Consider the following 26,526-nt stretch of genomic DNA (forward strand, 5'->3'; position numbering starts at 1 on the left):
TTGTTTTGGATTTGTCACCAACCTGATGTTTTGCTTCTAATTTATTTTCATCTGGTGATAAACAAAGTGTCTATCTTTTCTCAGGATAAAATAGTATTCTTTACAGATATATTAACTTGGCTGAAAAGTCCAGGACAATATGAACAGGATAGCTTCCAGGTTTTTTTGAAGATTTCTCCTATCAATTTACTGCCGGAGGGTTTTCTGTGATTTCTTGCACTTCTGAAATTTAATCAAATTTCTACTTGAAATAAAAGTTCAGAAGAGACTATATCACTAATGCTAAACACACATAATTGAGAAGCCGATATGAAGCATTGTTTTTTTGGGTGTGTTACAACTTTGGTGACCATGCAGCTCAGTCATTGCATGTTCAGTTTGTAACTCCACCTTGAAAGAGTGAAATGTGTGGTGTAGGATAAGAAGCTCTCTGTTAAGGCGCAATTGTTTTTCCCCAAAATTCTAATATCTAGATTCTATCCTGTTCATGTCTGTGTCAGGTGATGTTTCTTTTCATGTGCATGTGTTTAGTCAGATATAAAATACTCAAGTTCTCACCAGCCTGGGCTACAGTGGCCATTCTGATGATCTATTTCATACTCATTGCATTTTTCTAATAAAATGACATTATATTCATTTAAATTATGTGATTGAAATAGGGATACAAGAGCTTATTTGTATTTGAAGGTCTATAAGGCAGAGTATAATCTCACACCAATCCTTGTTATTCTCTGCAAGAGAAAATCAGTTTCTATTTCACTCCTCAATAACACTGACTAAATCTCAGTTTGAAAATCAGTTAAATTAAGAAGACTAAATCCCAATTTGAAAATCAGTTAAATTTAGATGAAATTACTCATTCAAAATCATTTGGATGAGGAAATTGTCAAATAATTATAAGTTGTCGTCTTAGAGAACATGAAGGGAGCACATTCGTCATATTCTACCAACTGCAACATACCTACCTTCAATGCACTCTCTGTAAGGACCATAACGGGAGCAAATGTGGACCCATGTACAAATTTTTACTGCCTCAGGGTTTGTTTCGTCCTGTGACTACTAGGTTCGTTAGTCCTTCACATAACTCTCGAACAAAATGAATCCAAGAGTGGAATATAGACTCTTTACACGCAATTATTTTCTAGAAAGTCTATACAGAGAAATGAAAGTTGCAAGTATAAGAATTATGCTTCAAAAATGAATTTTCTTGTGTAGTGAGCTATACCAAGGGTATGCTTTTGCAAAGTTTTATAACAGAAAAATTTGTCAAGAGGAATTTATTAAGGAAATCTCTTGTTAGAAATGAAATCCAGTTGAGTTGAGATAAAGTCCATAGTTACAAAGAAGTATTGTTGTGGAAAGCAATTCCACTATGACATTCCTGTACATTTTAATACAATATAAAAGGAAATTGATGTGATTTCCAAGCTACTTGAATCCATTGAACACAGAGAGAATCAGTTGAGAACTGATGAATGAACATGGAAATCGATGTAATTCCTAAGCTACTTGAATCCATTTTGAACACAGAGAGAATCAATTGAGAACTGATGAATGAACATGAGCTGAAGCAAAAGGACACTATCCTTAAGCTAGTCGACCCTGAAATTGAAGAAAATGATCATGTCAAACAAATCTACTAGCAGTGTACTAATAACGGTAAAATCGACTTGCAAGAAGAAAGTAACTTAAATACCACATTTGTTGGAAAATGAAATCAATCAAAAAATGTTCTAACCAGAGATGAAGTTGATTCAAATGAAAGAAGTTCAAATCAGGGTGAGGGGAACCCAATAAATGAGATGTCGATAATCCCAGGAAAAATCAACCAGCAACAATGAAGGAAATCGATTGAAAATAATTAGTTAATTCCATTGTTAAGATTTCAACTTGGATATCATTTGTTGCCCAGGTACATTCTCTTGGAGAAATCGACCTGCATGTTAGGATGTAAATAAGTTCCAATTAAACAGAACATTTTTATTTGAGGGGAATTGAGGTCCAAAAGAGCAGAGTTCTTGGCAGAGGAACAATATAACTGCAAACACCCATTCAATATCTATGACTGTAGATTGAAGTTCTGCAACCTTGGAAGCACTATTGAGTACTTAACCAGAGCTGTAGAATCATTGGTACTTTATTAGATTTGATATGCAATACAATGCTTGATTCGCCTTGATTCCCATTTATTCTGTTTAATTTCTGCATACTGATTCCTACTGATACCGTTCCAACTGCTTGAAACAATAACATTTTCAAAAGGTCTCTTTCACTCTCACTTCAATTAGAACAGTACCCCTTTCTCTACTACATTCATGCACATATGCTTACATTTCCAATTCTGCAGATTGGTTTTCATGAAATTAACCAATACTTGTTTTGCATCTAACGAATTCACATAACTAAACAAAGCACTGAAAATATCACCAAAACTGAGTGGCCTCTCTAGTATTACAAGAAGATTTATTCAAAAGAAACAAGAAGTTATTTTAAACTACCCTAGACATCTCATTGTCAGTACAGCATGCATGACTTTTTCTGCCTGCCAGTTTTTGACTTCCGTGAAGTCTTACATTGAAGATCTAATCAAAAGATCGCTGCAAAACTTTAAAGGGGTGTAAAACCACCAGCATTCAAATGCTTTGATGGCCAGAGCATGAGCCCAACTCAAAGTTTAATCTGAGATGTAATCTCTACAAATATAGAATGCAAACAAATGCACTAAAAACCAAAGAAACCTAGTTCACTGGCCCTTTCCTTCTCAAATGTCTCAAAGTACTCTCTTTCAATTCCTTAAGTGCCTGCATAAATGGTTGGGACATGACAAGACAAATAAATAAAGGGAGAGGAAAATTAGATAAAATGAAACACCCAAACTCAAAAATAAGACCATTACCAAGGCAGGTGGAGGATGATAAACCATTGGGGTCTGCATTTGCTCACAGGGATGGCTTCAAGTAGGGATTTCACCAGCACTAACTTATCCCCCTTGATGATAACCATCTATTACACTCAAATGTATCTTCTACTCTAGAAACATTAATTATATCTTTTGTTATATTTGAATCAACAATGATTGTCCAACCTGTTCATAGTTTCAGTTCCTCTGTTACACTTCTAGTGAACATCAATTTAAGTATTTTAGAAATATTGAAGCGTTGTGTGAACAGTATTTGATTGCATTAATGGCTTCCAATGAGCGTAGAAATTCATTTGGGCTTACATGGGCCTAAGCAGTGGGATTATTCATACAACGACCAGGACACAGCACAGAAAAACAAGTCTGTGGTCTTGACCAGATTAGCATATTATAACAACTAACAAGAAGATGAAATGTGCGGCGTCTGCTGGGGCCAAAATGGTGAAGGAAGGGACTTCGGCTGGTATCCGTTGGGCCAAACATCAATACCACAAAAATGCCCAGAACTGAAATGGTAGTCAGTGTCCAAAATTAGCAGAAGAAATGAGTGTGGGAAGGGCATATATGTGATCTATTTTGCTTCTGTTGTATTCTAGAGCGGACTTATATTGTATTAATTTTTGGGCTAAAGTTTTGAGTATATTAAATGACTGAACCATGTAGAACCATTGACTTGACTTTACATATATGGTTGTAAGGCCTCCTGGTTTTAGTCATCCATTAAAACAGGGGATATTTGTGCACTAAATGTTCACTCCATGTTTTATTTTTCTGCTGAAAAAATATTTGAATCAACAATAACCTCACAATCATGTTCAAAAGGCCTCTCATTGTCATGCTTATTTGAACTAAGCACTAATCCAGCATTGTAGGCTTCCTATCATTTCCTTGATTTTAGTCTCTACTTCAAAGCAAGATCATTCTAAAGCTACATTTATAAAAAATGATATATTATTATTTTTTTGAGTAAAGGTTCGCCTTTTCATTATGCCATCAATCATTCACAACTGATTTGACCTTGCATTATTGATTTTCCCAATGGGAAAACAGACCAATAACACAAGTTTATGAAGGCAAAGTAACCCCAAAACCCCCCCTAAATTTATAAATATAATAAATGGGTGAATCTCCATGGTATATAGGAAAAATGAAAGGCGATTTTATCAGTAATATAATATGTATATATAATTTTTTGGCGAATCTCTCACCAGGCATGGCGAATATTTTACTCAATTATAAAATCTTGTAAGATCTTGGCAAGTCTTTCACTAAATAATAAAACTTTGTAAAGTCCTAGTGAATCTTAGCATAGGCTACATGATGGTTTAATTCCCCCATTTAAATATGCTACATTCCAGGTGAATACCATGGGTCAATACCATGTGCCATTTTTATTTTTATTAATTCTAATATTAAGGTTAATAATGGTTTTTTGCATGGTATTAATAACAATCTAGTCCATGGTATTTGTCCCATAGTATTTTGGCCATAGGTTTCACCTAAATATAACCCATTTTTGAGTGTTCGTAAATATAAGGTGACTTATGGAGTAAATATAAAAAAATATTTTATTTGTTTACCATACCTCTCGTTTATTTATATTTTTATTAATTTACCATACGTCTTTTACAAATATGGTATTTGGCCCATAAGATTCACTTAAATAAAACCTCTTTCTTGAGCCTTCATAAATAGAACGAGGGTTATGGACTAAATATAAAAAGAGGTTTTATTTATTTACGATACGTCTAGTTTATTTATATTTTTATTTATTTACCATACCTTTTGAGTAAGTATAAAAAGACGTTTTATTTATTTACCATACCTCCACTTTACTTATATTTTTATTTGTTTACACCCTTACATGTATATAAGGTGACTTATGGAGTAAATATAAAAAATGTTTTATTTATTTACCATACCTCTCATTTATTTATATTTTTATTAATTTACCATACCTCTTTTATAAATATGGTATTTGGCCCATAGGATTCACTTAAATAAAACCTATTCTTGAAAATGGGCGAATGGATTCACTTAAATAAAACCTATTCTTGAAAATGGGCAAATGGAAGGTTGTAAGTCCTCATTTCAAGGGCTAAATTTACCTTTTTTACCCTCTCCCTTAAAATAAGGTGGGCTATTTGAGGTGATTTGTAAAAACATACTATGATACAAAATATTCGCCCACTAAAAATTTAAAACCCCTTAATTTCGCCAAAGGGCGAACATTCGCCCCTAAAATTATCCTTGAAGAGAACACCAGTACTCCAGACAAATTTTGTCCAATCGCACTTTACAATGTCATTTACAAGGTGATATCTAAAGTCATTGCCAACAAGTTGAAGCCGCTTCTGCCCTTGCTCATATCACCTGAACAATCTAGATACGTAGAAGGAAGACAAATATTGGATGGCATCATCCTCACTCATGAAATCATACACTCCCTCAAGCACTCCAAACAGGCAGGTATGATTCTCAAGATTACCTCTCTAAAGCTTTTGATCTGTTAAGCTGGACCTATATTCAAAAAATGTTAACAGCCTTTGGTTTTTCCCTAATGTGGGTTCCTTGGATTCTGAGTTTAATTTCTACAACATTCTTATCTATCCTCATAAATGGCATACCCACTCGACCTTTCAGTCCTTCCAGAGGTATCAGACAAGGAGATCCCCTCTCCCCTTTCCTTTTTGTTCTAATGGCGGAAGGTTTGGGACGCCATATCAAGCATGCCCTCCTCTCCCAGCATCTTAAAGGTTTATCCATTCAACATTCTCTAGCCATTACTCATCAACAGTTTGTTGATGACAACATGATTTTTGGGTACCCCTATGTTCAGGAAGCCTCCCTTTTTAAATCCCTTTTGAATGACTTCTCTGACGCTTCAGGAATGAGCATAAACACGGCTAAATCACAGATATTCTTTTTTCACTCCCCCCCTGTCATACAACATGCTATTGCCCGCATTCTGGGCTTCTCCATAGCCTCCTTACCTTCCAAATACCTTGGATCCCCCCTTATAGACTCTGCCATCAAGCACACCTCATGGCATATGCTACTTGAGAAACTTGAATCTCGTCTCACTTTATGGACGCACAGAACTTTGAACATAGCTAGCAGATTAGTGCTAATCAAATCTGTGCTACAGGCAATGCCTCTCTACCTTTTCTCAATCCTGGTAGCACCTAAATGGGTCCTTAAAAAAAGAAAAGCTCTACAACACAATTTTTTTTGGGGTGCAACAGGCACAAATCACAAATGGTCCTTGGCAAAATGGACCACAGCATGCAAGCCAAAAGAAAAAGGGGGTATAGGTCTGCAAGATCCATGTCACAGCAATGCAATCATGGGCACAAAAATATGGTGGCAATGGCTCTTTGTTCCCAATAAGCCATGGGTAGCCATATGGACAGCCAAATATGCCAATCACAGACCAACGGAGGAGCTTATTAGATTCATTCCTACTGAAAAAGGATCACTAATATGGAACACTGCTAGACAACATTTTTTGCTAATCCAACAACACAGTTTTTGGGAAATAAGAAATGGCAGCACTGCTAGGTTCTGGACGGATGCCTGGAACCAACTACCAAAGCTTAACGGCATCCTTAGTCTGCCTCCTTGCCAAGAGTGGGAGGAGCAACAAAAGGAATCCATCCAGCAACAGTGGACTCTGGAGACAGAACAAGGGTACAGACAATGGAAGTAGATCGACAGGCTGATCAGGAATGCAGATAACCAGACTAAGGAGGTCTTGGAGAGGGAGCTCCAAAATCGGTGCATTAGATCTTCAGAAGGCAGGGATATATTAAGATGGGGATATACCCCCAGAGGATCCTTCACCACCAAAGAGGCTTATAACATTATATGCAAAGATGCAATGCCCCTGGATCCTATCTGGGGCAGAATCTGGCCATCGGGTACTTGGCCCAAAGTCTCCCTCTTCCTCTGGCTTGTTGGGCATCGGAAAATCCTCACTTAGGACAATCTCAGGAAAAGAAACTTTCATGGGCCCTCCATGTGTCCCAATTGTAATTCTCAGGAGGAAACGCTCCAACATCTCTTGGACTCTTGCACTCTTGCCAACCAACTATGGGAGAAGGCTAGCTTCTGTTGCCAAAAATGATGCAGAGGGTCCGAAGACATTATCAACTCCATTCGTCATTGGCACCAGAACCCTTATAAAAGTGAGCTTCTCAACCAATTATGGAGCTTGATTCCCGGCCTCCTCCTCTGGACAATCTGGAAAGAAAGGAACAAGCGCATATTCAAAGATCAAAGCACTCCTTTATAAATCATTTGGAGCAACTTTTGTCTTAATCTTAAAGAGACCTTGGCGCTTCAAACCTGGCTCCCAGACGATTTCCCCACTCTTGCAAATGAGAAAGCCATCTGGGAAAACTGGAACATTCAACTCCCACAAGGTACTCACAGTGTCAGACCTTTAGAAGGCAACATCATCAAAAAGCACTCATGGACCCCCCCTCCAAAGCACACTTTCAAACTCAACTTTGATGGAGCTTCAAAGGACAACCCCAGTAAAGCAGGATTTGGTGGCATATTCAGAGATCATGAGGGTTCGCCTCTCCTAATGTACTTTGGAAACATTAGCTGGGACACGAACAACTCGGCTGAACTGGAGGGTCTCTGGCAAGGATTACTCCTTTCCCAGCGACATGGTTTCCAACCTCTGGAGATCGAAGGTGACTCCCTACTCCTCATCAACCTGGTCAATCAACTCCTCAATGGGGCACATGTGCATAAAATTGCCAACAGGGTGAGAATCGAAGCTAGATTGGATGCAATAAAACAATCGCTTCACACCAATCATGCCATCATATTCAATCATGTTAAACAGGAAGGCAACAAGGTCGTTGATCTACTTGCTAACTTGGGGGTGGAAAATGGGCACACTCTTCTCACTGGAGCTCTAGACATAATTCAGAATCATGATCAAGAACAGGAGTGCAAAATTCTGGTCCAAAGGGATGCAGCTCCCCCGGATGCGGGTGTATAGACAGGATTCAATTCTAATGGGACAGGGGTGGCGTGAGGTGGGACGACACCTGCCTACCCAGTACAAAATGGAGACACGGTTTATGAACGGAGGATCTCGGCATTTGAAAAGTGCAGTGTTCATTAGTTTTATGTCAAGTGGCTCTGGATCTCCCATCCTATCTGACACTCTGGTTAATGCCTTCGCACGCTCCAGCTCACCTCAGACCTCAGCTCTATTCAATGCAACAGTAATGGCGGATGCTTCTCGATGCGTGAAGGGGGAATATAATTTAAGGCTCAGCTATGAACTTTCTATGGAGTCGCTTTCGTCGATTCATTCGCATTACTATCCCGCTTCTGGTCTCAGCTATGGTTTCTGTCTGTATAATGTTGGCTCCGTCATCTCTGCTACCTCTTGTAGCTTGAAATGGGAGGCTGCTCTAAAGCTTTGCTCTGGTCTTTCTGCGGATCCGCCTCCGTTAATCCCCTGGTTTTTCTCTTGGGCCTATGGCCTTTGCTTTGATGTTCTTCTGATTTGCTCTAGCCCTATCATTGTTGATGCTCCGCCTCGCTTTTCTCCCGCTACTTCTATCTCCCCAATGCCTTGTCGGTGCCATAGAATGCGGTCCCGCAGGGGCCATCCTCGGCGCGCACCTTCCAGCCCTTCCTCCGATTCACCTTCCCTTTCCATTGATTTCTCTGTCGGCCACTACCCTTGCACCCGTAGTGGGAGAGGGTGTCTTCTTGCTTCTAGCCACTATCCTAGGCCTTCTCCCTCGTCTGGCTCCACGCTCTTCACCTTCAACTGCTCTCTGAACCGCCCAAGGATTACCACTCACATTTCGGTGGTCTTCCATGAGGAAGCCCAGGAGGGGGAGTCTAGCTCTCATCAAGAGGGCCCTGGCTCTATCATTGTTCCGACTTCGAACCTCCAGGGGCAGTGCATCTTTGTAGGTTCCATATGCTCAAGCTTGCAGTGCTTAGGCGGTGGTGATGGCGCCGACTGATCCTGGTCCTTCCGCTATTGAAGCTGCTCTTGCAGGGGATATGCCTGATATCGGTTGGTGTCGTATAGTTGAAGAGCCTCCAGATGATTAGTATGCTCATTGTTGCCTTGCTATCGTGCCTTGCGGCCCATACTATTGGGCAAGTTTTTGTTCAAATTGCTATGTGGAATTTTTGTTTATTTTTGAATTTTTGTAAACTCTGCAATATCAAGAAGATCATAACTTGTTCCCCTGCGTGGGTTCTGATAACTGGTTCTAGACTGAGTTCCCTAACATTAGGCAGTCTCCTTCTATGCTTATCTTGACAACTATGCCTTTCTTTAGGGCAGTGTTTTTTACTACGGTCACGTTGTAATTTTACTCCTTTTATGTTAATAGATTAATCTTATTTAGAAAAAACAAATTACAAGCATAAGCTAATTAACATGAATGTTATGAAAATTCCTAGTTGGATTGCTTTGAAATCCAATAAAAGCCACTTGAGGCTTAAGAGATCATGGCATAATGATTTTTATTCTTGGATAAACCATTAGAGGATAAAGGGGCGGGAAAGTGCACACACACACACAATCCCCAATTAAAATCATTATCACAACTAATTTTAATTAGAAATTATGGTGTAATGAATAAATAGAGTAAGACAAATTAATGAACAATAAATATATTACCAACCCCAAGTTAGAAGATCGAAAATATATTTCTATTATACCTAGCTTAAAGAAGAAAATTAATACTGATAAAATAAGAACAAACTCTCAGGAGCTTCATAATGAAATCAGTATTGGAAGAGACCTACAAACCATGGGAAGAATGAATATGTAATCTTCATGATACAAAGAAAGTGAAGCTTGAAAACGTCTTTCTCTTTAAGCTCCCTACCTATGCCCACATTAGGTTTCAATTTTACAATATTTGTAAGAGGTATTGTTATCAAACCAGCTCACAAAAAGATAGAAAAGATAGATCAATGACTTAAAAATCAGCCTCTTTGAGGGGGAAACCTCCTTTACATTACACAAATGAACAATTGTTCAATGATACAAATGACAAGACCTCCTTTCTATATATAGGATTATAAGGGGTCCCAATACAATCAGAGTCTAGATAACAATAATATTGTATGGGCACAACAATAACAATAGTGGGCTTCTATGGGGCATAATAATAACAACATGGGGACTATATGGGCACAATAATACAATAAGGGAGTTGCACTAATAACAATAAGGGGTTACACTAGTAGTATAGGTACCTAACATGCCCCTCTCCTTCCAAAAGTGTAGTCCTCAATGCTTGAGTAGTTCTAGATGCTTCTGCATAAAATTCTCATCCTCCCATGTGGAATCTTCAGCGGGTAAGTTCTTCCACTTGATGAGATACTCTAAAACTGATCGATTTTGTAGCTATCGATTTCTTGTTTTTGTGACTGCTTCCAGTTCCAATATGATTTTTCCTTCCTCTCCAAGTTCTGGCAATATTGTTTGAACTAGGATCTTATCACCTATAACATTCTTTAAGCATGAAACATGGAAAACTGGATGCACTTGGGAAGATGCAGGAAGCTCCAATTTTTATGCCATAGTACCAATCTTTTGTAACACCTTATACAGACTATAATACTTTGGTGATAATTTATTGTCCTTCTTAGCTTGCTCGAGGGACATTTGTTTGTATGGTTGTAGTCGTAGAAATACCCAGTCACCTACATCAAACTTCTTTCGCTGCAATGTTGATATGCATGTTGTTTCATTCTATTCTGCGCCAAAGTGAAGTTATCCTTTAAGAGATTGAGAACTTGTTGTTGATGCTCGTGATCTTCCACTGCTTGAACCTTAGAATTTTCTTATCAAGATGATGTGATGGACGGTGGATGATATCCATAAAGTGCCATAAATGGGGTCATTTTTGTTGCAATATGGAAGGAAGTGTTATACCACTATTCAGCCAAAGGCAACCACTTGACCCATTTTGTCTGTTTATCATATACAAAGTAACGAAGATATCATTCCAAACATTTGTTCGCTATCTCAGTTTTCCCATCACATGAGATATGAGCTAACTGAGTACCCAAATATTCCACCTTTTGTACTCTAAAGAAACATTTGGAGCTTTTTTAATAGAATTGTTTCTCCTCCAATAGTTTGAGCACCCTGTAAACATGTTGAACATGATCCTTCCAAGACTTGTTGTAGATTAGTATATCATCAAACTATACTAACACAAATTTTCTAAGGAAGGGTGTGAAAATGGAATTCATCAAACCTTGAAATGTAGAAGGTGCATTGGTAAGGCCAAAAGGCATGACCAAAATTCATAATGGCGCTCATGAGTTCTAAATGTTGTTTTTGGAATGTTTCAGTCTTCATTCTGATTTGATGATATCCTGAACGAAGATCTAACTTGGTGAAGTAAATTGCTCCATGTAATTCATCCAATAATTCATCAATGAAAGGAATGGGAAATTTATCTTTAATAGTAAGCTTTTTGAGCTCTCTATAATCTGGACACATGCGCCATGATCCATCCTTCTTGTGTACCAATATCACTGGAGCAAACAAAGAATTTTGACTAGGTTAAATTATACCAACCTCTAGCATTTCTGCAACCATATGTTCAATTTCACTCTTTCGGGCATATGGATATCTGTAAGGCATGATGTTTGGGGGAACACTTCCTAGAATCAAATGAATATCATGATCATGATCACGAATAGGTGGGAGGCCTTTGGGAGTCTAAAATACCTTGGAATGATTGTCCAAAACATTTTGAAGATCTGGAGAAATATAAGATTTTGATGTGGGAACCTCTAGTGAACATAATTGTGCAATTACGCCTCATTGTTCTTTCTTTAGAAGCTTTGTCATATTGTTAGAGATTATTATCTTTCCTGGTTTCCCTTTGATACCCGTTAATTCAACTTCCTTTCCTTCCCAAACTAAATTCAAGAAAAGTTCTTGAAAATTAAAAGTTATTGTACTCAAATATTGTAGCCATTAGGATCCTAGTGCAACATCTGCACCACACATTGGAATGGAAAGCATTGGACTATTCAAGACATATTCTCTCATGGATAGCTTGATATTATGGTACTTTCCAGAGAAATTTATGGTTCCTACATTTGCAACCATTACTTGACACTCTGGTGCTAGATATAGGAAGCAATTCAATTCCTTGGTTATCTTACAATCAATAAAATTATGGGTACTACCCAAATCAATCAACACTATTACCTTTTTCTTCTTGATATGCCCTTCTATCCTGAGAGTTTGAGGAGTGGTAATTCATGTCAATGCATTGCAAGATATGGTCAGACTCATTTCTTCTTTCTCTGGGATTGGTTCTTGGTGTATATCCTCTTCTTTTGACGTTTTTTTGTTCCTTTTCTTGCTCCTCTTCCCCATCTTTGTAAATTAATTTCTTCTCAACACAATTATGACCTTTAGTCTATTTTCTATCACAATTGTAACAAAGCCATTTTGCACTTTTTTCTTCCAATTGTTGTGGTTTCAACCATGTAGGTGGTGAAAGGCTAGGAGAAACAACACTTCCATCTTTATAGTTGTGAGTAGTAGGCTTCCTTGTTGCCATAATTTTTCTTTCCATTTTTTTTGCCAACCTGAATGCCTTCTCCAATGAATCAAGTTCCCAAAGGCAAACCTCATGTTGGATGTTATCCTTTAAAGTCCCTATGAACACATCAATCCTATGCTCCTCTGGAATATATTTTACCCTTATATTCAATTTTTGGAAGTCCTCAATATGCTCCATCATTGAGACCTTTTGTTTGAGATTTATCAATTGGCTAAAAAAGGTGTTTCTTTCTGTATCCTCATGATTTTCTATCATTTCTTCTGTAAAAATTGCCCAAGTGACAATTTTTTTACGCGAGCAAATCCATCGATACCATACCAACTGATTTGGTTCCAAACATAAAGTTGCAATGTGTACTTTTTGTGTGTTTTGCACATTATGGACACTGAAATATTGCTCCATCTGTAGTATCCATGTTACGGGATCCTTGCCATCAAACTTCCTCATATCAATCTTTGGAATATGGTGGGTCTTCAATCCAACGTTAGAGTCTATGAAATCATGATCAACATTTCTTTTGTTCTCATCATTAGTTTCCTTTACTACCCTTTCGCCATTAGTAAGCATTTCTTGTAGAAACTTGGTCGAACCTGCCGTCAAATCTTCATGTTTCCTTTAAGTGTCTCTTCTATACCATCCATCTTAGCTTCCACACACTTTGAATTCCTTCAAACTAATTTTTCAACCAAACTTACGCAAAACTTTAAAAAAACTACACATCATTTTTTTGCTATGTAGGAGCTCAATAATGAATCTGTTGTATCTCTATAATGTCGGATCTCCAAGGTATGAATTTTCATCCTGCAGTATCCCTCTGAGTCCTCTTTCCAACCCTGCAAGTCTGATCAAGATTGGATTCTCCAAGGAAGAGTTGTGCTAAATCTCCCATGAAGACCTTATTATAGACTGGTTCAGTAAAGCGAACTTGTACGTAGTGCCAAATGTCATTGTTTCGACCTTAGGACCTGCAACCTATACACAAAAAAATAAAGGTCGTCTTCTTTCTGAAACTTTTTATGAAATTTCAATCTAATGCTCAGAGAGAAAGTTGTGATGATTTTCCCCAGGTCACCTGTTTGGGATGTAATTCGGGAGCCTGCAAGTACCCTAAATTTCATGGACCATATCTCTGACAATATCGTGAAAACAAATCTGAAAGTTGGGCTCACGATTAATCACGATTTTGGCTCAAATGGGTTTTAATTTTAGAGTCTGAACCTTCGTAGAAAAAATATTATAGCGAAAATTCCACGATGACCCATTTGTGATGGAATTCTGGAGCTTGCAAAAACCCTCAATTCCGCAGATCATATCTCCGAAAATATAGTGAGACAAGATCTGAAATTTGGACCCAAGGTTCAGAATCATTTTGGATCAAATGGGTTTTTGATTTAGCTCCTAAAACTTAGCAGATAAAACTTTATATCGAAACTTCCACGATGACCTGTTTGGAGCAGCAAAACCTAGAATCCAAATCTTTGATACCAAATGTTATGAAACCAACTCACAAAACGATAGAAAAGATAGATCAACGGCTTAAAAATTAGCCTCTTGAGGGGGAAACCTCCTTTCCATTACACAGATGAAAAATTCTTCGATGATACAAATGACAAGACCTCCTTTCTATATATAGGAGTCTAAGGGGTCCCAATACAATTAGAGCCTACATAACAATAATATTGTAGGGGCACAACAATAACAATAGTGGGCTTCTATGGGGCATAATAATAACAACATGGAGACTATATGGGCACAATAATACAATAAGGGGGTTGCACTAATAACAATAAGGGTTTACACTAGTAGTATAGGGACCTAACAAGTATTGATCTCCATAACTTACTAACTTATTGGAACTAAAGAGCTAGGTAAGTTTCTCTCCAATTTTTTTTATTATAGAAACTAAATGTTACAACAAATTAAGTAGTTCCTTATCAATTTTCATGAGGTTCCATAGACCACATTTGGCCTTGGGATATAATAATCACCACCTTCATCATAAACACATTATTTCATATGACTTTTAGAGAAATAAATGCTAGGTATTTAATATTTTTCCTCTAAATTTAGTTGTTAAGAAAAATGATTATCAAGAAAATCACTTTGATGAAAATCACTTATCAAACTTAAATTTTAATTTCATGACTAAAGAAGATAAATATCATTTGATTTAAATCACTTATAACAAATGTGTTTAAAAACTAGAGCATTCATTATGCAGCATTAATCGGTCCACTCTTCGTTGGGAACATTCAAAGTTAATCAGAAAGCAATTTATTAACACCTATTGAAAGTTTCACTATAAACCACACCTCTTGTCTCAAATTATTTGTTTGCAACCACAACAACAATTGTTTATAAATTTTTAGTCTCCAAAGCTTCACCCTCATCATTGTTATTTGGTGTTATTAATCTTTGAGCTTGCTTTGATGCAATTTTGGATGCTATTATGACCAAAACAAAGATGCATATATTATTATTCATCCCATATTACTAATATAATGACAGGGAACCATATACCCACGCACTTCGATACATAGTATCCCTTTTTCATCAAACAAAAAAAATAGTATTTTCTATATTGATGATCTTAGTCCAACTTGTAAACTTTGGAATACTATGGAATCATATACAAATTATCGAATGTAAGGCATGTTGACTTTCTCACATTTGTGTATTCTACAATATACATTGTGTGATTCTGAGACATTTTCACAAGGAAATTCATCTCATGTAGCATATGAAGAATTCCAGCCAACGTCAATAATGTCTCTATAGCAGTTAGTTAAAAAAGAAGATCTTGAGCTTTTTCTACATTATAGTGATTTTCATACATCAACTGTACCAAAGATTTGAACTCACTAAATAGTCTTTGAGCTTGTACATTCAATAAGATCCATCTTGTATCAACATATTTCAATATTTTTTTTCCATCCATAACACCAGCGAAAAAATGTTGAAACTCTAAAAATTGTTTAGGACTACGAGAAAAGTATGCATGAGTCTCATGTACAATATCTTCAACTTTTGAGACTGATGGAAATATGCTTACTATTTTAAATGCAAGATTCATCCTATGAGCCATACAATGAATATTAAGCATATATGGCGAGGTTGATAGTTGTATTCTAACACAAGGGACACTCCATTGTCCTTTCATTACCGATTCTCTATCTACTCCAACACGTACCAACTTTTTTGCAATCATTAAATGATCCACACCAGTTTCCTTCAAACTAGTAAGAGCAAGTTCATAAATATTTTCAGTTGTAGAAGTCTCTCTCATTTGCTTAATCAAGTAGATAGGAATGCCCAATATGGTCATTAACCATATAAATTTTCATGCATATCCATTAAGTATTATCTCTAATCGTAACCTCATCCAAATACAATGCCAAAAACCTAACATTTGCAATCTTCTCTTTCAAATCATCCTTTTCTACTTGAGCTATATATCTTGTCCATTCACAACCACTGGTTACAAACCAATGAGAATATGGAAATTTTGACACTTGAAGAAAAGATAGATATTTCATGTGATCTAGATAACCTATCATAGGGTGACCTCTAGTTAAGATGTGAAATACAATGCTTAATTGTATTGTCTTAGATAACAAACTTCTTTCCATCATATTTCCTTATAGAGATATTATGGTTCCTCCATTTGCCTCAAGTTTCCTTTCACTTAATTTTATTGCATTCTTCTGCATGTTGTATATGTTGGCATTCCTCAAAATATTTCCATTTGAGAATAGATTTCTCTTAACCATTTACAATTTCCTTTTCATACACCATTCTTGCATGCTTATGTATTGTATCTAGCTCATCTATAATTTCACTACCTTTCCAGTTTTCTAACTCCATGCATTACATCTAACTTCTCAGGAAACCTCATCCTCATTTGTAGGAGGTATTGCTTCAATAAATGGAAAACTTGAGGCCCAATATTCTTGGAATTGTCTCCCTTTGGTCAACTGGCCTTTTTTCCTTTTCTGTGAATGGAGTGTGTCACTTTCCAAAGAAAAATATTCAAAATTTTCATCACCAATTTATGTTGAGACTACATTTATCTCACCCTGGTCACTTGAGGAACCTATTTTTTCATCAATCATATAGAGATCAGATGCATTTTCACAAGAGTTAGCATCTCTCTCAGTAACAGATTGTTCAAAGGAGATTGAAGCATGAAGAGAATGTGTATTCTTAGATGGAGACTTTTGGAAGGCAGCCCAATTCCCAACAATAATTTTGAAGACTCAATCGATCACAGAGTTGCCACACTTTTTCCGCTACCCAAATGTCCTCATGTGAGGTTCTCCTTCCTTAACTATGTGTTGGTGATTTGGATGGATTCATTCTTAGTGTAAATATCGTACACATTTATACAGAGGAATGAGACTGTAAATGCAAGAAAACCCCTAAAATCAAGGACAAATTCAACCATAGTCGAGGGAGAAATAGTCCCTAACTAATGTCATTCCTGGAAATCAGGGACCGATTGGAAGCAAACGAAAATCACACCTGCATTGTGTCGTGTGCATACGATTTTTTCAAGGTGAATAAAGTCTTAGAATGAGTTACAAGCCATTCCTGGAAATCAGGGAGGGGTGATTGGAAGAAAATCCCATCTGCAAATGATTTTATCAAGGAAAATAGGGGCTTGGAATGAAAATTTGGAGAGGCAAAATATGTTTTATCTCTAATTGTTTCTATAATATTGGCGGCTAAAAAAAATTATCTCTAACTATTTCCATCATTTCTGGGCGAACGATAGAAAAAGGGTGTAATTTAGAAACTCACCCATCCAAAATAAAAAACCCATTAAATTTCTCCTATGGGCGAATATTTGCCCCTAAAATTTTCTATGATATTGACTCTTTAGAAAAACGAAGAGAAGTAAGAGAAACATAACAAAAACTAGAATTATCTACAATGCTTGTGGAACATAAACTAGAATCGTCTACAATGCTTGACAACAACTACAAATCATTAGAAAATAAAATTTTAGGGCTTGAGACTGAATTGCGAAAGAATCAATGGTTGAAGAAAATTACACCTTGAGAGATGTGATTAAAGAGTTAAAGAAAAATTAAATAATAATTTGGCCCTAAGTAGCACAAAGAATAAATTAGACATCAAACCCATCAAAGAGGAACTCAACAAGCTAATTGATTTTGATCATGAGTGTTAAAAAGGAGCCTTCAATCTTATAATTACTGGTATAAAAGAGTAGAAATATGAGGACACATTAGAAATAGTAAAAGAATAGGTAAAAACTAAGTCACAAATTGAAACCACTTATCTCATATAAGTAGGAACACTACAAGAAAAAGACCTTCTAACGGAGGTTATAACGAAGGATTTTACTATTATAAAATTGGCAAAATTTGTGAAAAAACATACACTAAAACATTAGTTTCAGATAGCAGAGGTTTTAGTGGAGTTTTTAACAAAACTTCATCACAACTGAAAATTTTGGGTGGCCGAAGGTTCTAGTGGACGTTTTTTTTCGGTGCACTTAATGGAATAGGTAGCACCAGTGCACTACATACATGAAAGCATCGGGCACTATACATAACTAAAAGCACCTAGGTATTGAATGAAAAGAATATTGGTGCGTATTATATACCACACCGGTTCTAAGAGATAAAATATCCATGGGGCATGCTTCTAAGGAATGACATTGGGGCACACTAAAAATAATTTTTGTGCCGATGTTTTTTGTTAAACTTGCAGTGCATATGTGTATCATTAGTACAAAGGCCCTAGTGTGTTAGTTCTACAAAAATAATGGTGTTGTTAGTATTCATAAAGCACCGAGCAAGAAATAATATTTTGTAGGGCCGACGAGTTAGTTATATGAAATCACTGGTGCATTAATAATTACAATGCACCATGGCATTAATCTCAAATAGGACCGATGCTTGAAGTGATAAACGAACTAGTGATCTTGTTTTCTTAAAAGGAACTAGGCATGAAAAAAGATGTCTTCACGGTGCTTTTATATAACATTACATACCAGTGCATTTTTATGCTATAGATGCACCATTTTTTGAATGAGATTTTCTCTTTTTTGGAAACATCGACCTGTGACAGTGCAATTATTGTAATTTTTAAAATCTGTTATTCATTGAAAAATCGACATATATCTTATAACAGTATTCATATAAATTATAATTTTATTTGTGCATTTGTATATTTTTTTTATTAATATTTATATTAGCATACTTTTCATTTCTTCATTATAATATTTAATCATTCGTATATTTAATCAGTGGTGTAACATTTCACAATGGAATTGGATAACACAAAAGAATAAATTAAAATGTATTTTATTATATTTCAATAAGAGGCTCTGTGTCATACAAAATGGGATTTTTATTGGTAACCCCTTGTTTTTTAATTGGGACACTATGTCCATTACATTAAACAAAATGTCTGATTTTTATAGGAAATTATTTTAAAAAATACAATAGGTTGCATTGACATCGAAATCGATCATCATTCTTCGTTGTAATTGTTGTCACTGCTTGAGCTAGTTCTATGACTTGGGTTGTTTGGAGGAATGTTTTGTTGATTGCATTAATTATTTTTGTCCTCTTGATCTTGCAATTCCATCTACAAACATAAAAATAAAGTGTAATGAGTGTATCTACATTGGCGAGAATAATGAAAATTGAAATAAATAATATACATCAATGTAAATTAAATAACAATGTACCATAGCAAGAAGTGACTCATAAACTGTGCATGTGGTTTCAAAACCAAGTCTCGTGCCTTGTTGCAATAAGTCTTCTTCTAGCGTAGTTCCATATTTTGTTTCCTGCATATTTTAAACCCCATTATAAATCATAGATTTAATATAAATAATTTGTTTGTTCTATTAATTATAAACTCAGAGAAGTAAAACAACATAGATACTTACAAATTCCATAATTAATTTTTGATATTCCAACACATACTCACAATCCTTATTTAGGCCAATGTCAATCAATTCTTTGGATGGCTCTTCTTTGTATGTTAGCATCTATTTGAAAACATTCAAGCATCGTTGCTATAAAACAACTTAAAATATACAAAAATGAAACCTTGACTTGTTATAAATAATATTAAAAATTACTCACAAACTTTGAAATCAACTCTTTTCTTCCTTGTCGTCCTATTTTATGTGCTGAATGAGTTCCATCTTGTTTTCTTTTCTGCAAGAAAATACTAGACAAATAATATTTAATGCTAAATTATTTTTTTATATGTACAAATTCAATCATGATTACATACATTTGAAGCCCATTGTTGTTGAGATGGTTCCCCTCCTGTGATGCAATTATCTTCATTTTTTTACCATTTCCTTATACACTTTTTTGTACATTCCTACTGACATGTTTCACATATTAGGGCGTTGATCATTTGGTATTTTCTTAATCTTCCTGAAGAAAGTAATAAACTATTTTTATAATGATATATCAAAACAAAATATAACAAAATCGATATTAATAAATTAATGGTTTGTAATATAACTCTAGAAAATCATTTTACACAATTAGAAATATTACCTTTTGAATGATTATTTTTTTTTGTTGTATGTTTTTTCTATTGCAAGTCTGGCATGTTTCATTGACCATTGGTCTGGAAACGCTTCCTATAGTTCATATATTTTTTTTTTCTTAGAATCATTGGATTGACTTTTGTATTGTAAGTGGAAAGTATGTCTATACATTTGTTCCACTAGATCCCTCATAGTTCTATGAAAAAATATCCCCCTTTCATTAACCTCCAACACCACTGGAGATGAGCTAAGGAACAATTCATCATCATTTACATGTTCTACAATTTTTCTTTTCTTAGAAGGACATTGATATTTTCCTTCATTGTTGCTCCCTATAGAAAATTAAACATATATGGATTAATAGATTGTTTGAAACATATTATCTAATATTCTTAAGTATATTATTAACGAAAATATTAAAAAAAAAATACTTATATTGATAGTATTTTTTCATTCACCTAATTCATCATTTTGCAATTTTTCTATCAATATTTTACACTCTTATGTACTTGGATTAGAAATAATCTTATCGACCTTGTTCATTTTGAGGCCATGACACACACCAACCAATACATATTAGTTAAACTTACATATAGCTCAAACATATTAATTTTGTAAAGAATTTACAAAGAACTTGCCTTCTCTGCTTTTTTTGATGTGTTATCATTGTGTCGATGACTATTTTTGTTACTTTAGACCTTTTGAGATTGTTTTATCAATATAAAACTTGTAGCATTCAATATAGAAGTCATTAAATATATTTTAAAAATAAATAAAATAATATTTTCATCCAAAAAAACGCTGGTAATCGATGTGTTTATCTAAATAAATGTTAAATGCACCTGCGCATTTAGAACATTAAATGCACCAGACGTTTAATTGTTTAGCATCGTCATGGAAGATTAATTTTTTAAATAATTTTAAATTATTACAGTGTGATTTATAAGGATAAATGTATCGGTATGATTTAATGGTGCTGTTTGGAAGAGGTGCATCGGTGTGTTATATTACACCGAGAGTAACGCTTAATAGACTAGACAAAAAAGAGAGAGTTCTAATATGTTGGTGTGTTGTATTACAAATGGAGCACTAGTGCGTTATATTACAGAGGGTGCATCACAGAACATATAGTCGTTTTAAAAAAAAACAGAGACAGTCTATAGGTTTTGGATCTAATTCAATTATTGATTGCACTACTTTACATGTCAAACACCTTTTATATAGTAAAGACACAAACCCATTAAATGTAAAATCCCTAAATTGAAAAATCCTAATTGTGAAGTGGTAGAGGGATTAAGCCCTAAGGTGAAATTTTGCAAGAAGAAGCAAGGGTTTAAGGTAAGTATTGAATTTTATTATTTTTCATCTGAATTTTAATTAAATTTAAATAAGAAAGAAGATCGTAAAAAAAAATTAGTAAAATCTACTGTAATTTTTTTAGATACAGGGTTTTAAATTATTATTTTTTTCTTAATTGTGAATAAATCTAACAGAAATTGTAAAATATTTAACAGTAAAATTTAATATTTTTGCTATCTAGGGTTTTGAATGAATCACCATATCTTTCAACTTTTGATCTTTCAATGGATCCAAAATATTTTGAAGCTCCAGAGTGCTCTTCGTAAATTTTTTTATTAGTGAAATAAACAATAAAATTTAAAGTTTTTGCTATGCAGGTTTTTGGCTAAATCACCTAAATCACCCTACCTTTCAGCTTTTGATCTTTTGAATAGTTCTACTGCTCCAAAGTGTTTTGTTGCTGCACAGTTCTCCTAGTATGTCTCTCTTGCAAATCACTCACTTGAAATTTTGGTTAAAATAATCAAATGGTGAATAACTTTTTACTATTTAAAGGACTTTATGAAATTAGATTTCGAAAAATCAATTGCCACTTGTTTTTGAATTTTAAAAAAAGAAAAAAAAATCATGCTTTTTTTTTCAATTTCTCCGCACATCGATGTGTTTATCAGGCACACTAATGTGTTTATAGAAAAAGAACATCGACATTGTTGGGGCGGCAAAGATTTTCATCGCGTCAACATGATACAATTTTTTTTTTTTTGAAATCTCGAAATGGTGTGATTAATTACTTTAACGCAATGGTACGATTTCTATTTAAAAGCATCACTGCTATAATTGTCATAAGAACATTGAGTTGGTTGAATTCATTTTTATTTTTTTAAAATTGGGAAATAGGTGTGTAGTGGTGTTTTTTTTTAAATGCATTGGTGCATTTTTATAGAAGAGCACCGATAGGATAACATATTTTTTTCAGAATGTCGAAAACTATTGCTAGTATTGTTTGTAACAACCCTGATTTAAAATATACAAATAATTATATCAATCTATATGATTAATAATAAACACCCAAATATTCAACTATTTAACATTGAATTTTCAAAAAACATAAGTAGAGACGACTTACCGATATAGATGATATTCCTTACTTGTGCTTTTGGAGTTGAATGCTCTTTGAATTCTGCTAACTGCAACGAAGATTTTGGGTACGACTCTCCACCAAACAGAAGGCTCCACTACACATAATCTTTCCACAATTGGCCACCCCCAAGCCCTCAATCAACGTACTACTACCAAGGAATCCTTTGTCTCACAACACTTGTCTCCCAAGCAAACGGATGAATCTCATCAACCTCATTGCCCATTAAATAGACCAAAAAATGGAAATGAGTCCGCATGCACACATTTCATGTGTCAACATGCAACGTTTATTTCTTTATTTTAAATTTTACTTAATTTAATATTTCTCTTAATTTAACTCTTTCTTATTTTATCCATTTTTAATTTTTGTTAACTTTACTTATTTTTACTATTTTTATAGTTTACTTTTATATCTATTTATTTATAACTCTAGTTTATTATTTACTATTTTATTTATTATTATTATTATTCTCTTCATTATTTATTATTTATTTACTATTATTATATTTTCTTTATTACTTATTATTTATTTACTATTATTATCTTTTCTTTATTTTATTTTTACTATTTATTTATCATTATTACATTTTCTTCATTGTTTATTATTTATTACCTATATTTTAATATTATATTATTATATTTTATTGTTATTATTTTTATTATTATTATGGGACATTACGTGCTCCCCCTCGTTAAGGAACTTGCTCCCGAAGTTAGGTTGAATCATTTAACATTTTATTTATTTAGTTATTTATTACTTCACATTTGCCTTACACCCTCTACTAAACTAGTATAACTAGCAGGTATCGAAAGTTTCCACAACACCCGGGAAATCCCAAGGAATATTTGTCATTTTTATCACTTTCAAAACCATGCATAAGCCTCATCGGTCTATAACCTAGCCTATGGGTGGTCCCAAGGGTCCCACCAAGGCTTAGACCTCATCTTCCCCAATGCAGGCATTCGGTCCCAGTACTCAATGAATTCAGGCATCTTGCAAGGCTGGCCCACTCCCTCCACACTCACTAAGGCACACAGCCCCAGGCATTGAATTCCTTACACCCCCATAAGACTTCAGCATCCCAATCCAATATTAGGCACTTGGCCTCCTCAAGATGGTCCCATAGCTCCTCAAGAGCTATCCATCAAGAGTTATACAAGAAAAAGGAACCACTAGCATATGTAGTGTTGATTAAGTATGTCCCTAGCCCATATTGTGTTACTTATTCTCCCTCTCAGGTATGGGCTCCCACGATATCATCAAATAACTCGGCCCTCTCGGCCCATTTGTGGAGTTCCTCTCATTCATCACATCTCAACATGCATCCAATGCATTAGTTATAATCATAACATCATATAAAATAATCCACATGTCAAATATTTCATACCATCATGAGAACATAACATCATCAATATCACAATATATAAAATAGTAAAAACTACATGCTCATTCATATCATAAAGTTTGCATGCAATAACCATGTGTTTCGCATCCTAAAATACCATCATAAGTTATATTGACTTATAGTATGCCATCACACAATAAATGGAACCACATATAATACAACCTCATATCATGACGTCATAAATATTAGAATCATGCATATCAAATATAGATAAATAATATACTATAACACGATTCAAATCAATTCCATTTGCTTGTATAAAAATGAATACCACTGATAAGATTCTTTAACATCCATTTAGGGTCACTACTCATTAAAACCACTAGTGTTCATCTAACACAAGTTAGTAAACAGAAATTCATCTTTTAATCTAAATTTAATCTAGTCCTCCATAAAAAATTATTACCTTTTATAAGATAAAAATATATAATAATAAAACATAAATATAATTAATAAATATAAATAAATTAAATTAAATTAAATTCAAAACATTTTCAAATTTCTTAATTTATCCTTTAAAATCTCATTTTCAAATCAATTAAATAAATAATTGTTTTAAATTTAAAAATAATTAGCCATTAAAAAATTTAAAAACAATAACTAATTTTATTACTATTTTCTTTTCTTTTCTTTTCTTTTTAATGGTGTCTTAATGAAGGAAGAAAATTGTTTTAATTCAAAACCTCTCAGGCATAAATAAAATGAAAATGTGAAAGTTGTATTCCTAAGTGATTATTTCCCACTTCCCAAACCTTCAAATCGTCAAAAAATTTAATAAGTTTATTTTGATGAAAATGTACACTCCCTCTTTGATATTAAACCATGAAATCCAGAATTTTGACTTGATGTGTGGAAATATGAGTAAGAATTAAAGATGTTAAGAATATCGTGGTGCAGAGGAAAAATATTCAAGGATGCACCGCTAGAATTGGAGTTCGAGTGAATTGAACTAGAGTTGAAGAATTTAATTAGGAAAATTAAAGAACTATTAGCAATCAAGTCAGATAACATCATAAATTTACAAATTTAAGGTAGTTTCACAATGAAAAGTTGGCTACAGAAAATAAAAATCGATTGTTAAATCCTTTAAGTAAGGGAAACAAGTAGGAGCGGAGAAATAATTATTATGATTAATAATGCAAGCCATGATTAAGAAATGTTAAATGGACATTGAAATGGTGGCCCGACAGCTATGATCCATAAAAAGGCATAGATTTAGTGATTTCAAGAGCATGGATATGTCTTACATACAAGGCAAATTCCAGTTCAATTGTAGAGAGGGAGAGAATACATCATTTCCAGGATGTCCTTTAACCGTGGATTCACAATTGTAAACTTATGCACATTCTATTTTCATGTCGGTCATTTCCACAATGTAGGGAGAAAACCCCTATTATTTTTCTTTGTTATTGATAATTGTGTTTGTAGAAAGGAGAGATCGTTGGCATCTCCCTTGACAAGGACAGGAACAATCTTTGGACTTTCTTATCACATGCATTTAAGGCTCTCTGCCCCCACCAGGGTAGATATTACCCCAAGTTGTTTTTCTTTGCTTTGTGAGTCATGCTTTGTAATTTCAAGAATCTCATTACCAATGTTCAAGAAAGTATGATGACAGGAAAAAGTTGGCATGCATGATTGATTTGATAGTAATAAGTTAGATACACATAGATAATTTATTCCAACAATGAAAATAGAAATAAAGATAATTTCTATGCACATAAATGTTGGTATTTCTTCAGTCCACTCAATTTTAAGTGTTTATCCATTACTCATTTCTATTCATCTCCTCATTCTATGTTGGTCATAGTATTGAGGGAAAAATTTGTTACCTTCATCAAAAGTTTGTAAATTCCCTATTTCCCCTTCCTCCCTATGATTGTTCAGTTCATCTCCTGATGACTCTCCATTTTCTCTATTATTTATTTACACTAATTACAGTTGTTGACCCAATCCTTGTGATTAGGTGTCAACATCCCCCCCTTAATCTGAAGGGATGTTGGTGAGTCCAAGCATCATTCTAAATCTTTCAAGCTTTTTCCAAGCGCTTTGGTGACGATGTCTGCAATCTGCTCATTAGTGGAACAATGGCAAAGATGGATTGTTTTGGCCACAACATGATGTCGAATAAGATGATATTTTGTATTGATGTGCTTCGTTCGATCATGGAACTTTGGGTTCTTGACCAACTTTATTGCCAAGGTATTGTCAATTATGAGTGGAGTCGATTGTACTTGTTTTACCTACAAATCTTCTAGAATTTTCTTGAGCCACACAATTTCTTTTGTTGCCTTCTGCCTCTGTTGTGGAATCTGCTAGCACTGATTATTTGTGTGATCTTCAGGTGATAGCTCCTGATCCAAGACTCCTAGCATAACCCAAAGTAGATACCCCAGTTTCTTTGTCTCCATTGAATTCTGAATCAGAGTATCCAATCAAGCTGAAGTCGCCCACCTATGTATCCTTGATTCCAAAGTCTTCAGTTCCCTTCAAGTACTTTAGAACTCTTTTTGCAGCAGACCAATTTCCCTCACAAGGCTTTTGCATAAACCTGGAGAGGATTCCAACAGCAAATGAAATTCCTGGTCTGGTAGTAGTTAGGTAGTTGAGACTTCCTAC

At 34.7% G+C, this 26,526-nt stretch overlaps 1 protein-coding gene and 1 non-coding gene across 2 annotated transcripts; both read left to right on the top strand.

Annotated features, from left to right (window-relative positions):
* The first annotated feature begins 5,618 nt into the window (after positions 1–5,618).
* Positions 5,619–7,937, top strand: LOC149192823 (uncharacterized). The gene is made up of 3 exons (XM_089407130.1): positions 5,619–6,610; positions 6,963–7,107; positions 7,251–7,937. Exons 1-3 carry the CDS (start codon positions 5,619–5,621, stop codon positions 7,935–7,937), a joined length of 1,824 nt encoding a protein of 607 aa, XP_089263256.1.
* A 17,388-nt stretch (positions 7,938–25,325) lies between these two features.
* On the top strand, positions 25,326–25,454 carry LOC149192824 (U6atac minor spliceosomal RNA). Its single transcript, XR_016255259.1, has one exon. It is a non-coding gene; the product is annotated as a U6atac minor spliceosomal RNA (small nuclear RNA).
* Positions 25,455–26,526: the final 1,072 nt, after the last annotated feature.

The sequence above is a fragment of the Pinus tabuliformis genome, chromosome 2_2 (genome assembly GCF_031772625.1).
Source record: "Pinus tabuliformis cultivar Carrire ecotype Pingquan chromosome 2_2, CPIR1, whole genome shotgun sequence".
Taxonomy (NCBI): Eukaryota; Viridiplantae; Streptophyta; class Pinopsida; order Pinales; family Pinaceae; genus Pinus; species Pinus tabuliformis.

What these genes read in the sequence shown, in the direction of transcription:
- LOC149192823 (XM_089407130.1), top strand. Translation starts at nt 5,619, where the DNA reads ATGGCGGAAGGTTTGGGACGCCATATCAAGCATGCCCTCCTCTCCCAG. An exon ending in ACTCTGGAGACAGAACAAGG is followed by an intron (nt 6,611 to 6,962) that starts GTACAGACAATG and finishes TGTAATTCTCAG; the next exon opens with GAGGAAACGCTCCAACATCT. An exon ending in GCACCAGAACCCTTATAAAA is followed by an intron (nt 7,108 to 7,250) that starts GTGAGCTTCTCA and finishes AATCTTAAAGAG; the next exon opens with ACCTTGGCGCTTCAAACCTG.